The following is a 15,397-nucleotide window of genomic DNA, read 5'->3' as shown; positions in this document are numbered from 1 at the left end:
TCAAGCAGCATGAAAACAAAAATTGCTTGTCGGGCTGTGGATTCGAACCACCGACCTCCGGGTTGCGAGACCACCACGCTGATTCAGCCACTGTCAGTTCATCATATGCGCCCTTTAAAGCAGAGTTTTATATGCATTAAGAAGTAGATGCAGCGCTAGGCCCATTACAGGCGTCCCCTCCCTCCAGCAGAGGGAAAGGATGTAAGAAGGGGGGAAAGGACTAGAACAAGCTTCTTTGTACGCTCCCTTGGGGGAGAAGAGTGAAACTTCACCAACCTGCAGGTGCTCCTGTTGGTCCTGCTCGAGCTTGCGCGCTCTGGCCATGAGCTCGTCGAGGTTGTACAGCCACTCCTCGACACCGCGAATTTCCAGCATGCGCGGGTTGCTCACCATCTCCATCACCTTCTGCACCTCCGTGCGGCACTTCTCCAGGCCTTCTGCAACAAGCTGCATGCACATAAAAATTTTTCCAGTTTCAGCCCAACAAGTGAAGTAGCTGCAGCAATAGATAGTGTGGTAGTATGTGGTGCAAATAGCCATGGCTCGTGTACTGTCACTCGAAGTAAACATCTGCTGTGGCACACAACTTCACTGCACAACATCACTGTCGGACTGGAAAGTCGGGCTTTGTATACAGCCACGCCATCCAGTGCAAAAGCCTACTGGTCCAGGCCAGACTTGAGTCTAATATGAATGCGAGTTGGAAGGTGCAGCCACAGGCTTTTGGATCAGCCTGAAGGCAGTGCTGAAATGTACATTGACCCACAATTACAGAACTACATTGAGGCAGCCTGCTTAGTCTGCTTCCTAGCATGGTCACCCCTGCTGCCCATCAAGGCCTCCCCTCTCACCTACCCCGATCCTACACAAAACAGAGCTGCATAATTTTCGCTTGACCGATAGTATTCGTAGTTTCAAATCTACGCTCCTGGTGCTGGTGACGCAAAGCATGCAGCCAATGTGAAAGATTTGCCGTCCATACATAAACAAATTGATCTCAACATGCTCGAAGCACATGGCCACATGTCCTGCTAGTGCCATAATAACCGTCAACACATCTCTCGTTGCTCCCATCTATCGCTTTCTGACACAGCAGATCAGCAACAAAAAAGATATTTTTTTTCTCAGTGGTGTAAAAAAATGTTAAAAAACTTCTTTTCAATTCTGCTTCAGTGGACTTTGATACTGACAATGACAGCTGCAAAGAGGTCATGTTGCCCAAGGAACAGTAATTATTTTCATTCAAACATATAATTACAAAAAAGTTAACTTTTTGCTTAGATTTCAGATATAAAAATTCAGATGACAAACATCTCACCAATAAATAACATTTGAACTTAAAGCCTGCTGATGTATTACTTAAACTGAATTTCTTGAACTATGAAAAAAAGAAACCAGCAACCGAATGGTTAATATTAGAAAAAGCAAACGGAACCAACCGAAAAGAAATCTCCCTCTCACGCCTCAGAAAAGGCTGCACCAAGCACATTCTACAAATTAACATACTTGCTAACATATTGTATTCTGATATAACACCCACCTGCTTCAGGCATGCCTTGCACTGGTCGGCCATATCCTTCAGACTGCTTTTGCTGTCCTGTAACAACAAAATGAAAGAGCAAAAGTTTGTGTGTGTGTGCGTGTGCGTGCGTGTGCGTGTGTGATAGCACCAATACCAGCTATGGCAGCTTAAACAGCATTTGTGGAGAGCGAACAACTGTCAGCAGTCATGTATCAAAAACAAAATGGCTACCAGTGTTTCAACTTCTGTTGGCGCACTTTGGCATTACAAATGTTCTGCACGTCTAGTTTGGAAAGGGCTGTAACAGCGCTACGAAATATGACGCCCTCACGCAATGCTGCCAGGACTTCCACAAGCTGGAGTGAGCAGTGCCCCTGCCTCCTGTTTTTTCTGTTGCCCTTTAGTCCTTTCAAGTTATGCCAATGTCAAGAAGTCAGGAGGTCACGCAGTGAGAAAGTGGGAGTGACGCCGCGTCTGCCAACGACCACTGTTTACTCCCAAGACCAAATTTCCTCACCGTGGCGTTGATCCAGTCTAGCAACATCATGCCCTTCTGTTCATCCTGATGCACGGAACACAGCAGTGCCGGAAGAACAGGAATCTTTCCCAGGAGTACAATATCTTCATCCAAACTGCACAGAAGAGAAACCAAACAGCAACGTGAATATTAGATAATTTTCTGCACTCAATATTAATCTCACTTGTTTTCATTGTGTTCTACTTCTTTATTTGAGGGGTAGGGTCAATTTTTCATGGTTTGCTGCACATTATTTTAGAAAGAGTATTTTTAAGCTCGAAATTTTAGGGTTTCCAAGGTACTGAAAGAGAACATTTCAATGCCCAAGAGTTTTGAAGGGTTTCCAAGGATCAGCAATAATCCTGAAAGTATGACTTGTTTCAATGGAGGATTCGCCAAACAAAAAAATGATAAAAAAATGAGAATTACCTCTCAAGCAGCTCCGTGTGCTGCTGGCGACTTCGAAGGAACTCTGTCAACTCCTGTTCAATGACTCCTGCATTGTTCCTCAGACTCCTGAAGAACAAAGTAGTGAGAAGCAGCAATAGGTAACTTCAGAGAAAAAAAAAACATCCTTGACATTACTGCTTAAACTAAAATCAATGTAAATGCAAATTTTTAAGACAATGTCTACCAAACAAGACACATTTGCCCATGGTGGAAGCTTTGCATAATGTGTTCATTCTGTTTCTGTCATGCTTTGGTCCAGGCAGGACTATTTGGTCCAGGTGACTATTTTTCACCAGGTTATCACTGTTTTCAGGGTCCCATTTGGAGCAAGGTGCATTTTACTGTACCTGAAATTTCTTTAATGCTGTTACCAAATTTCCCCAGTGACCCGAGATGCACATAGTCACTTTCCTATTGAATAATGTTTTAAGACGGCAACGGGAAACCAAATCAAGCTGGTAGGCAATGCCGAAATACAATGACACCAGAGCAAAACATGACACTTTTCACCGCTTACAGCAGGGAACGGTGGCACATTTGGGTTATCGCCTACGAAAAGCGTGCAGTAAGCTTTCAATGACACTATGCCCTACACACAGCAAAACAGATAGATAAAGATGTTTATTGCATAAGGGTTGGTGGCGACAGCCGTGAATGCAGTGTGCGACAACCCGGGAAGAGATTTTCTGGTGCCACAATAGGAAACCGAGTGCCGCCGGCATTTTACACGAGACCAACGGGCAGCTACTCTTCTCGAGTGCACGCGTCTAGCGCCTTTCTTTGCTTACAAGGGCCATGCAGCTGCCATGCAGCTGCTTGCGAACGCACCTACCAACATGTGCGCCCTGCAACAGAAAGTGATTGCCACCAAGCATTTTCTGTATAAAGTCCAAGTGTGATAAGACCCTATCGTGGCTAACGTGCCGTATGCTTTGGGTGCGAGAGAAAGTGTACAAGGGTGAGCCAAGAAGTACGGTGGCTTGACAAGTGCAATTTACTCACGTGAGCAGGGGGAAAGGGTGAAGGGAGGGGACTGAGTGTGTCATAACGTGATCAAGCACCCGTTTGGGGGAGGGGAGGGTGAGAAGGGTAAGTTGGCGTGTCTCTCTCTTCCTTTAGCTCGGGGGTTGATTGTGCATGGTGTGGGGATGCAAGACTCTCACGCCTCCCTGAGATCTAGTTTTCCCGCATAGCTTGTCTCCTGCAGGGCGGCTTCGCCCGCCGCGTGGCCTGGCGCCCGCGGCGGTCGGAGTGGTTGAAGCACACTGTGAGAGATGGCGCGAGTGTTGCGCTGCTAACGCCGCCGACAGGCGAGGTTACTCGGGCGCCGAAAGGAAGGCGCTTGGGCGCTCTCTGGGATTTGGGACAGCAAGCGGGACGGACGTGCCATGCCGCGCGTGCGCCGACCCACGCTTCTGCGAGACTGTCTCGCGTGGCCGCCTTCGAACGCGCCACTGTTGGCGTGACCGTACACGCGAACGACCAGGCGTTGGGATCCAGCATGGGGCGAACATATTCGCTCGCTATGCAGTCACGGTGAGTCGGACTTCTAGATTTGTCGCACGCCCATCGGCATGTTTTGTGGATAGCAACTCGGCTAGCAGGCATTGATCTACGAGAGGCACAATAAATGCCCTTGTGATTGTTTGCACTACTGTGTTGTCGTTCGTTTGTCCCAAGAGTATGGGGGGAGAACCCCACAATGGCTGTCAGCACGGTTCAGTGCACACGCAAACTGTGCACCCTATATTGGAGGTAATCTGCCGCGAGTGCAAAAGCTGGGTGAACCGAGATGGCCGTGGCTTTGTGTGTTCCACCTTACCGCGTGTTTAGTGCTGCGGATTCCACATGTTCAATGTTTCGGAGACGCGCTAAAGCGAGAGGAAGATGAAGCATTCGCTCATCTTTGCCCAAGCTTCTCATGATAGCGTCATTCCACTGCAGGCAACGCTATCAGCCACGGGGGGGCGGAGTTGCCACGAAAGCATCGTAGGCCTCACTTTGCACCACCAATGTGAAGATATCGTCGAGACAGCATGAAACCGAATCTTTTGCGACTGGCTCTCAAATTTAACAAAATGATTTTTTTAATTAAAATTTGCTTTTTCCGATTGCATGATCATCCAGAAAATCTTGTGGACCCTTGAATGCAAGCAAAATGCGTCGGCAACTGTACTTACTGGCATAAAAGGTCTAATTTCAACATAACGAAACTTCGAAATAATGAAATACCGACTCTGCTGACTTTGTTAAATAGAAGTTTAATTTATAGCAAACTCCAAGATTTACTCACGCCGTCATGTCTTGAAGGTTGGCAACCACAGCAGCCCAGCCCTGCTGCTGCAGGTGCTGTTCGTGGACAAGAAGTTCGGAGGTTCTCACTTCCATCCGAGCACGTTCACAAAATTCCTGCGGGGCCAAAAAAAAAAAGCATGTTGAGACACTAACGTAAACCTAGCCATACTTTTCCAAACATGCCTTTACAATAAAAAAAAAATTTCTTGCAGTACTCTGAAATGAAACCAAAGCACGTGAAATGCGGTCAGTACTAATGAGGGATTCAATGTGGATAGCAGTTTGACGATCATTCTCCCCAAGTTGCCTATGTACTACACGCCTAAGAACTGCATTTAGCAGGCTAGTTGGTGGTCAGTATTGGAATGCATTATGTAACCGCACAAACAATAACGGACAAAGAAGGAAACACAGGACAAGCACTTATCCTGTGTGTTTCCTTCTTTGTACGTTGTCGTTTGCGAGGTTACATAATGCATTCCATTATGAACTGCATGTTCCTAGATGTTATATCATTAGTACAGTCAAAAGTTGATCTAACGATCATGGATACAACATATCGCAATTATAAAGAAGTAAACAAAAAAATTTGGTTGGCCATGTTTTTGTGTTCTTATAGCACAACCCTATCGCTGCCATTCTTATTGCAGTTATATCTCCAACCGTCAATCTATGCAACCCGAAAAACGATCGCTAGAAAAGTGTTTAAAGGCCCCTTTAATTGCCTGCTAGCAACGCCATAACAAACCAATAGGGAACGCAGGCCACGCACTCGTGTTCCTCTTTATAAAGTTGGTGTTGTGTGCATGACACAGAAACTTCCCAATGACCTGCCCATAGCACGGTGAACGTTTGTGAAGGAATGTGCATGAGCTGGAAGTGTCGAGTTAGAAAACGACCTCAGACATATGACAACAGCACAGCTTCTAGGACACACCAATCACACCGATGTGTCAGTGATAAGGAACTCATGCTATAAAACAAAAATGATACAACAAAGTAAAGGAAAAACATCCGTGCCAAAATATGGATAAGCATGAGTGCTGTAAGTGGCAGCACCATGTCACCTGAGCAAGCTGTGTCCTTGTAACCACGGTGTTGAATGAAGGCGGCATGTCAACCACAGCTTCCAGCTCAAGTGACATGTCCTGGTCTGAAAAAAGAGCACAAGTAATGCCACCAATGATTATATACCTGCCAATTTATCATGCACACTCCCAACTTTTCGAATCTGCAAAACATAATTTGCTTCTTGAATTACACCACGTACGACCAAACGAAATCTGCGAGCGCCTTCATGTAAATGCGTACAGAAGGTTACAGGCCATAGCTTGAGCAAGTGCGTTCAGTTGTGATTGCGTCAACTGACTGCACTTTTCTGCCTTTGTGCTATCTAGTGCCAGATGCTAGATGCTAGATGCTAGTACTAGATGAAATGTTAGCTTTCCCTGCATGCCTGTCAAAGAGCACGAGTGACACAGCCCTTTGTGTCACTATTCTTATCAGCAGCAAGTTTAAACAAATCACATTTCAAGAACTCCCCTATACATAAACACACCTGGCTATTCGACTCTGTCACTTTTGTTCACAGCACACGGAGTGCAACTTGGCAGCGTTCCTTACTACACGGAGCAGGTACCTGCCACTATACTGCAGGTCAATAAACTGACCCTACTACAACCTTCACTGCCCATCATCAATGCTTCCCTAAACAAATGCCTGCCTCACGAGCCAAGAGCCAGGTTCCAAGGCCTCTCTCCCTTTGCTCCTCTCTACTACTAGTGTCGTCTATGAGCACGGATTGCGGTGAACATTTGCATACCTGTCAATCTATAAACTTTGAAATTAGTAAAAATTCCACAGATAGAGAGAAAGCACGCACTTTAAAGATTATGTCCTAAGCACTAACCTTTCGTAGCACACATACACGCTTATTAGCAATTATGTAACTTTAGACACAGCACCTAAGTAGCAACAAACTTAGAACAGCAGTCACTGACAAGCAATGCACTCTCCTTATATCACAGCAACTTTTTCAGCAGCTTTGCTGCTGCAGATGTTGACTGTTTGAGGAGCTAGAGTGGATAAACTTGAAAGTATCAAACTCGAAATTCAAAACAAGTACTTCTATGGTACATGGCATCCTTCGCTGTCACAAGAAAGTGGCATAAGTACCATCACAATTTCTTTATTGCATGATTTTTCTTTTTTTTATTGCGATTCTGTCCCGTCACATCATTGAATGTCTTCAAAAGGCCCCTCACCAGGTCCCATAGCAAATTTTGGTTATATGCTGGAAGTTGTTACGTGCCCTCTAGAGAGCATTCTGCGGCACAAATTTTTCAAATCAGTTCATTAATAGCAGAGATGGAAATATTTCAGTGCTGTGAACCCATGATTTCAGGTGGCGAGCTCCACTGCCAAGTGCCACACTCTCTCCACTTGCCCCATCAGCCTCCGCAAGCAAAATCCCTTCTCCGCATTCTCCCATACTGGACCTCGAGGATCGCGCGATGCATATATCATGAACCCCGCCTTTATTTTTTTCTCCTCGTTTTTTTTTTGCAGCGCGACACACTTCCACTGATGGCATCGCACACAAGCTGTTGCGATTGTCTCGTTAAGCACAACGCACGATTTTGCGTACTGTGCACAAGGACACCTTACCAGCAATATAAGTCAGTGCTACACAAATACTGAGGCAGACACAAGCGGATCACAGAGCATGATCCCGCACTGGAACATGGAAGAAGATGGCATAGTTTCGGTGTTTGCACACATAACTGCACGACGTGGAAGCAAGCAGACGAAACGGAAGTAGATCTCTCTTGCTGCGGTGCAAAGTAAAACAAGAGCACGCAGACATTCGGTTTGTGTGTTCTATTATTTCTCTAAGCTTTAACTCGTCTATTTAAACAACATGTTACAGAAATAACAGATGTTGCCTTGAATAATTCTCTAGGTCACGTGTCACCACGAGCGACATCACAGTGCAAGCACGTGTATGTAGACGCCCTAGCACATGTACGACACCCTCCGGCTTGGAGTGCAGTGGCCGCGAGGAGAAGGGAAAACGGCATTCGGTTTGAAATTTCAGGTCTTTCTGCACCGCGTAGCAATGTAATTCGCAGATGTGATCATTATCACACAACGTATGCTCTGCGCTTGTCAGCCCACAATGGCCAGACCAGGTGAGGGGTCCTTCAGAACTGTTATGCAAACGGAATTTTACTTTCTGTATAAAATGACACACCATTCATAAAATCGCAGAATGAGCCCAATTCATGAACTTCACAGAAAATTTGGGGAAATGGCAGGTATGCACTTGTAAACTAAATCATGTGCCGTTTTCTTCAGGATTGCTGCTGTATCTGCTAACATCACGGTAGTGGCAAGGCACAAGATGCTGATGATATCTAGCCACTTAAAATGTATGTGTATGGCTATATTTACACGAACCCAACCTGACATGACCTTGTTTACGTGTACTTGCTTCTGACGGGTCTGGACAATGGCAGCATGCAGCGTCAAGCTGAGACACAAATGCATTCGAAGAGGGCTTAAATCATGGGGTTTTACGTGCCAAAACCACTTTCTGATTATGAGGCACACCTTAGTGAAGGACTCCGGAAATTTCGACCACCTGAGGTTCTTTAACGTGCACCTAAATCTACGTACACAGGTGTTTTCACATTTCACCCCCATCGAAATGCGGCCGCCATCGCTGGGATTCGATCCTGCGACCTCGTGCTCAGCAGCCCAACACCACAGCCACTGAGCAACCACGACGGGTTCAAAGAGGGCTTCTGGTTCCCATAGCTGTCTGCAAATAGCTCTATTTCATGCTTCTTATCGTTACAAGGTTGCACTACACAGGGCTTCTCTATGCCTTGTTCCGACACCAATGCCACTGCTAGCGCATAAAACACCAACTTATCAGTGGTCACATGCAAGTCCCGGCACTGGCTGGCCCCACAAGTCTGCATTCAAATGCAAGCTGCGAACAGGTCAGGCCGGGCAACCTACCCCTGCAGTCAGGCTGGCTCAGCCCGACCAGCTAGCGTTTACACGAACTCGACAGGCTGACTCCGGCTAACAAGCAAGCTCAACACACTTCTGTCAGGTTCACGTTAACGCCCTGTGTGATACTCCTTAGGCAAATCTCCATTGAAGAAATAAAACTGTAGCTTGAAGCAAAATGTTCCTTTAGAAGAAAAACTTATTGAGCATGGCAGACATAGGGTTGGCTCTGAGAACCATTTCTTCATGGTATCCTTGTACTACCAGAACCACTGCTCAAATGGGAAAACAAATGATCTAGTAAATCTAGTAAAGGATGCCACTGACACCATTTATATCCTTCAACATCATAACCGCTATCTTGGCTGCCTTTAACATTCAAAATTGCAAAGAAAATAAAATGTGAAACTTGTTGCCCAGCCATCTGTCAGAAACGGGCAACAACATATTAGAAAACTTCTGCCCAACATTGACAAGCACGCCAATATTTTAGCACACTTGTGAGGCACAAACCAGTTTAAGCAAGCGAACCCATGTGGTAGGGTGGTGGCGCATAGGGCCTATAATCAAGTTGTGAATGAGAAATGCAATGAACAGAGCGCACCCTGCGAAGAGGTACTAATTTAGCCTTTTCTACCCTATATTTCCAAGGAGAGAAAAATTGTGCAGATCCCATACACTGTGGGAATGAATTGATGTAAGCGAAGCTTTCTGTGTTGGATGCTTTGATTGATGATAATTAGCGGTGATGTTGACGGTTACGAGAATGGCGAGTTGATGTTAAACATTACCTTGCATGCACCAGTGCTGTTTGTCTGAATAGTACACAGAACACACAGGGAGAGGTGCTTGCTTGAGGCATTGTTGTGCACCATATTTTATAACCTCTGAGAGGGTTGAGTGTTGTCATTTTCTCACATGGCATATCGCATTGTGGCAGACGTATTAAACTTGAATGGGATTATGGGGCTGTAGGTGCCAAAACCACACTCGGATTATGAGGCGCGCCGTAGTGGCAGACTCCAATTAATTTTGACACCATGATATTTTTGGACCGTGATGTCCCAGAATCTAAGTGCACGTGCATTTTCTATTTTGCCCCTGTCAAAATGCGACTGCCGCGAATGGGATCAAATCCATGACCTGCAGCAATGCCATAGCCGCAAAGCTAACGTGGCGGGCATAGAAGTGTTGATTTGATGGCTGACCGCTTCGGTATTGTCCCTTGGACCCTGCAGTGCGCTTTAATTGATGCGGCTCTGCTTCTATGCGCCCTGCGTAAGTTGCCTGCTTGACATATTTGCATGGCATTTATTTTTCAGTAATAGCAGCACCGTACTGTACCGTACCTTGAACCTAAGCTTATCCTGTTTTCCCCCAACCGCTGTCGTATAGTAGTCAGGTTTCCTTGCCTTCTCAAATCACCTCTCTTATATGGGAACTGCCTCTTCTCCTCCCTCTCCTTCTCCTCTGTACAGTTCTATCTGAGTCCCTTCTGGCCTCACAGATTAGTAGAAAGGGAAGTTTCTGAAATGCTTCTGAGGGGAGTCACGGATAATTACAGCTGTCAATGCGGTGGGGTGAAAACGAGTTTCTCCCATCTCCTTTCCTCTTACTCGTGTCTGTCATCCACTCTGAACAACCTCCCCGATGCGGTGCGCGCAACAGCAGCAGCCCACAGCAGCCCACAGCAGCAGCAGCAGTGGGAAAGTCAAAGGAAGAGGCAAAGAAAGCTTCGCTTTAAAAATGCTTACCTGATGAAACCATTTCGCTGGACCTGTCAAGAGAGTCCGATTCAATGGAAACCTTATTGAAGAAGAAGATTGGGTTGGTGTCCGTGCCTGCACTATAGCTGCCCACTGAAGCTGCCGGCTGCAGGCTTTCGCCTCCACTGATGAGCAGCACTTGTTTTTCAGGCGGCACATTGAACCGTTGAGAAATCACTGCTTTGAGATGTTCCACACTGCAAAAACGCACAGTTCGACGTCGTGAAGGCAGAACAGTGCAGCAAACCTGCCACATTAGCCGAGCCTTTACCAGTCACAAGCATTAAGTGAGCAATGTACTACTGACTGCTCCAGTGGACATGACAGGCTTGTAGTGTGTACAGATGTACGGAGTTAAAGCTAAACCATCAGCATGGACGATTAATGAAAAAAAATATGTTTGGCGAGAGATGAACAAGAACTAAGAACAGTAGGGTCTTGTAAGAAAAGCGATTATGCTCACACCCAAGGTTAATAAACGGCTTTTTGACCGCAACAACGACCAGTCAGAGAAATCACGCGGGCTTAGCATGCATTTGCCGGTGACACGTTGTTTTGAAACGCGGCGCGCACGTTCAATCGACGCTGTTGAGACGCGCCGAGGTCTGAAAAAGGCGTTTATTGAGGAAAAGGCAACGGACAGCGCGGACCGAGACCAACATTGATGGGCGCCTGCCAAGAAGAACGCCCCCAAGCTAAGCATGTCTTGGGCATGCACAAACAAACGCTTCACGCGATAACATGTTCGCGTTCACTGTCAGGCGTGGAACAAAGGATTTCACTGTGTTGCTATGGTTACGCGCAAACCAAATGTCCCTTGACTCATGAAAACTGGTACACTCACCTTTCGACGGCGTGGTTCATATCAAAGGTCACCATCTTGCCTGTATCGACGAGGAACACGTACAACATCTTGCCTGTTTTGTCGATAGACTGCACAGTGACCTGCAAACGCCGTGGATGGAGGGGGCAGGTGTTAGCGAACAGCCTTCAGCGCTTCATCTGGCGCTCACGTCTTGGAACATTTATCGCGCCCGAAAGCACGCGAGTACTCTAATGGCAACAGACTCCCTACACACTCACGACAATTCCAAGCCGGAGTAGGTTTTTAGCATTTCTAGAGAAAACGCGACGGGGTTCGAGGTTTGCCCTACAAAGCTGCACGGAAAAAACGCGAAGGCGCAACTGCTCACGGTAAAACAGAGTACGAGGTTACCTAAGAAAAATGTCGCGGGTAGATGACCGCTCCGTTGGAGTCGGGTGCGTAGAGTGCGAAAAACCTTTTCGCGGGAGCCAATTGATAGGAGATCACCCGAAGCGCCGTATCGACAAAGCACGGTATCCGTAGTATCATGCTCGCACCAGGCACAAGCTTCGTCGTAGACTGTCAGTCGCAGACGCTCCGGTAGCATGCGAATCCCGACGTATCGGACGGTCACGTCCTTCGAACAACATCTAGCGCAGTGGGATAAGTTTATCGGCAATTTCTACGCGGATACGCGGACGGGTTTTTTCGCTACTCCAATCACCCACTGCTCTTCGACTTCCAACAGCTGACCGCCATGTTATTGTTAGTGTTGCCAACTCTCGACGGTCCCATCTGGGAAACGCTGCCAACTGCAGCAGCAGCAGCAACGCAAATAGCGAAGAGGGCGATCGTAGCGCGAAATTAGAGCATTTCGAAAGTCCAACGATGTATCGGTAGCTTATCTTGTAACGTGGACGATAACGTTATCTTGGCGAGTTAGAGCAAGTCTCTTTTCGTCATTTTTTATTCACTAAACGCATAGCAAAAGGAAAAGAAACCGCGCAGTTCGCTCGCTTAGAAACAGCGACGGTGTTTCGACATCGGAGTTTCGTGGGTCTCGGGACTCAAGGTCAGAGCGCTACGCGCGCTCTCTCTGCACGTGCGCTGCTCCATACTTTTTGCCTTTTTTTTTTCTTACGACACTAAGTAAGCGGCATCGGTTCTGCGAAGGGCGATTCTTTAGGCTCACCGCTTCTTTAGGCCCAAGCGGCTACCGAAGCAGCGTTTCTGAATTGCTCTGAACTTCGTAGTTTTCCCTTTGGTTTTCCGATATTGAAATAAATTGGTCCTGGCGCTTCTTTTGAAGACGTAATCAAAGTCGCTCCAGCTAACCTAACTCCAATGTGTTTTCAAGTACCACGACACTAATTTAATTCTGCTATCATGCGTTCTTATTTATACAGTGGAGGGTTAATGACCGATTGCCATTCATAATAAAATTAACAATTAACCGCCGCTTCGTGGATCAGTTGAATTGCTAAGCTGTACACGCTTCAAAGCAATATTGGCTATATCAGAAAAAAAAAAAATATTTGCACCCCTGGCGCATATCTTGTTGAACAACGATGATCATCATCTGCCTAGCTTGCGTTTCCTTTCTTGAAAACTCTGCGCTCGCTACTTTCCCGTCGAGAATGCTATGTCATGCTGATAAGGCACATATATGTTACACAGTTCATTCGTGACCTAGGAAGTACCGCGGGTACTTATGCTATTCAGATAGATGACGATTATCGTTGTGGGAAAGATAGGCCAAAGGGTGTAAGCATTTTTTAAGAGTGTACATATATGGGTTGCTCGCAGTGGAAATCGCGTATTTAACTTGCTGGTCGGGATTCGAACCAGCATCGACCGTGCTCGCCACATATCGTGCTCGGTGTCGGAAGAAGCCAGGAGGCATGAAACTCTACATTCTTCATTCTTAAAACACCCTTTGCGGCTAATCGTGTCCGACAACGATAATCGTCATCGTTCTTGCCCGCATTTCCTTTCCATACAAAGCCATCATAAGGCACGACGGCTTGCGCGTTATCAGTGTGCCATATATTATTCTCTACAGGAAAGTATCGAGCGCTGACTTTTCAAGAAAGGAAACGCAAGCAAGGCAGATGACGATTGTAGTTGTAGGACAAGATAAGCCTCAAAAGATTCACACTCTTTTTTATAGAGTGTTCCAAGGGTCGATACAATAAAAAATGCACGCTATAAAATGTCAAAGTGTTCCGCGATATTTCAATTAGACCTATATAGGGGACGCCCGTAATTAGGGTTATAAATGAATATCTTGTAACGATAACAAGCAATTATCCAGAAAATTAACGTTGTCACTATATGTCTCCATTCGCATGGTTTATGCTTCTGTTGTCGCGTTACGATTATTTTATAAGTACACTTTCGGTACGATATCACGGCAACAGTGCAATCGCCACTGATATCAGCAACATGGCTCCTGTGTCGTTTTGGTGCTGCGTGTTCGTCGTTTCGTTATTTTCTTGCCAAGGCGAGCAGGTTGATGAAATTGTTGTAACATCTAGTGAAAACACCGAAGACGTGGTCGTCAATGATCCAGAAGTCCCAGGTGGCCAGAGTGTACTACCTGTCGACCACAGTGCTGTCGACGCCGCCGCAGGGGACGCGGAAACGAACAGCACCGCCAACGACACCAACAACTCCACGGAAACGGCTGGCGCCCGCAACGCGTCGTCGACGACGAATCCGATCCGATGCCTTCCCAGTAACGCGTCGAGGAACGAAAGCGATGAATTCAACGCGTTGCAGCTGATCAACGGCACGGCCCTTCTTCAGGAGCTCTCGCCTGCGCCAAACAAGACGAACTCGACCAGCGGCCGTTGCATTGTCGTCACGTTCTACTCGCCCTACTGCAATTTTTGCGCCAGCGCTGCGCCCTACGTCAACGCTCTGCCCGCCGGCTTTCCCGATCTCGAGTTCTACGCCGTGGACGTCGTCAAGTCGAGCCACATAAACATGCGCTACGGCCTCGTCGCCGTCCCCAGCATACTTCTCTTCCACAACGGCCGCGCGGTGGCCAAGTTCAACGACACGTTCGTGACTATGCAAGGCTTGATGGCGTTCGTGACTAGGCACACGGGAATGCAACCCAGTCGGCCGCTAGACCCAGACTACAATGGTCCGCTGGCCGATAAGCCGCTAGAATACACAGACTGGGTGCTCGTTTCGGCGTGGCTGTTCACCATCGTCTGTGCCGTGGGCGCCTTTCTGCGGTCGAGCCTCTGCAAGAGAATGGTGGCCAGTGTCCAGAACGCTTGGCGGGAAGCGCAGCACCAGCACCAAGACTGAGAACGCGACGTTGTAAGAAGTGCGCACGCATCCGAAGTTTCGCAGGATTGTTTTGGTCAGATAGCAGCTCATAAAGATGATGCCCCGTGCGACGTCAACGCAGCTTGTGTCAGACGAGGATCTCAGAAACGGGCAAGATTTGCACTGTTTTCTTGTACGTCTGCTGCGGTAAGAAGCCCACACCCATTAATCGCAAAGCGGATTTTGCCGACCATGACACGCCATACGTGGTGATGCTACAAGCTGTTCAGACCAACCGTAGAACCCTGTGCTGGTTGGCCATTATGTGGTTAGAAGACGGTTGCCCGTAAAGTGCATTTGTCAAGGAAACGGTGCATATTTGTGCCTGATCTTGCCAATGACAAGATTTAGGCCCACGTGAAAATGCTTATCATTAGTGCGTTGGCTCACAGGTGCTCGTTTGTCGAGGATGCCGCTGAAATGTGTGGCGAGAGTAGGCGCATTGTGTGATGTGTAAATAAACCATGGACTGTGATGTACCATATGAAGTCTTCACAAACAGTTGTGTGCTAAATATGAGGTGTTTTGGTTACAGACCTAGATAAATGTAGCAGCACTGTGCCTGTGTGTGTGCATTTTGCTTGACACTTTTCACAATACCCAACCAGGCTTTATTGTTATCTCTAGTGATGAAATAATTGACTATTTGTTTATACGCTTTGCTGTTCTATTCTATAAAA

The 15,397-nt window shown here is 46.9% G+C and overlaps 2 protein-coding genes across 3 annotated transcripts in view; one reads left to right on the top strand and one right to left on the bottom strand.

Annotated features, from left to right (window-relative positions):
• The window catches only part of Atg17 (autophagy-related 17), a 55,085-nt gene extending 42,875 nt beyond the window's left edge, over positions 1-12,210 (bottom strand). For both annotated transcript variants that reach the window (XM_065442540.2, XM_065442541.2), the window contains exons 1-9: positions 11,787-12,210; positions 11,415-11,515; positions 10,559-10,767; positions 5,852-5,937; positions 4,783-4,898; positions 2,469-2,555; positions 2,040-2,154; positions 1,541-1,597; positions 277-447 (exon numbers count right to left, since the gene is read on the bottom strand). In XM_065442540.2, the coding sequence (XP_065298612.2) occupies positions 277-447; positions 1,541-1,597; positions 2,040-2,154; positions 2,469-2,555; positions 4,783-4,898; positions 5,852-5,937; positions 10,559-10,767; positions 11,415-11,482 (909 nt within the window). In that variant the 5' untranslated portion in view covers positions 11,483-11,515; positions 11,787-12,210. The remainder of the gene's footprint in view (positions 1-276; positions 448-1,540; positions 1,598-2,039; positions 2,155-2,468; positions 2,556-4,782; positions 4,899-5,851; positions 5,938-10,558; positions 10,768-11,414; positions 11,516-11,786) is intronic.
• Positions 12,211-13,799: 1,589 nt separating this feature from the next.
• On the top strand, positions 13,800-15,293 carry bug (thioredoxin domain-containing protein bug). The gene has a single exon (XM_065442545.2). The coding sequence runs from the start codon at positions 13,821-13,823 to the stop codon at positions 14,694-14,696; it is 876 nt and encodes a 291-aa protein (XP_065298617.2). The 5' UTR covers positions 13,800-13,820; the 3' UTR covers positions 14,697-15,293.
• Positions 15,294-15,397: the final 104 nt, after the last annotated feature.

Source organism: Dermacentor albipictus, chromosome 6 (assembly GCF_038994185.2).
Source record: "Dermacentor albipictus isolate Rhodes 1998 colony chromosome 6, USDA_Dalb.pri_finalv2, whole genome shotgun sequence".
NCBI lineage: Eukaryota > Metazoa > Arthropoda > Arachnida > Ixodida > Ixodidae > Dermacentor > Dermacentor albipictus.
The sequence above is the reverse complement of the archived record's forward strand: the minus strand, read 5'-3'. Positions and strand labels throughout refer to the sequence as shown.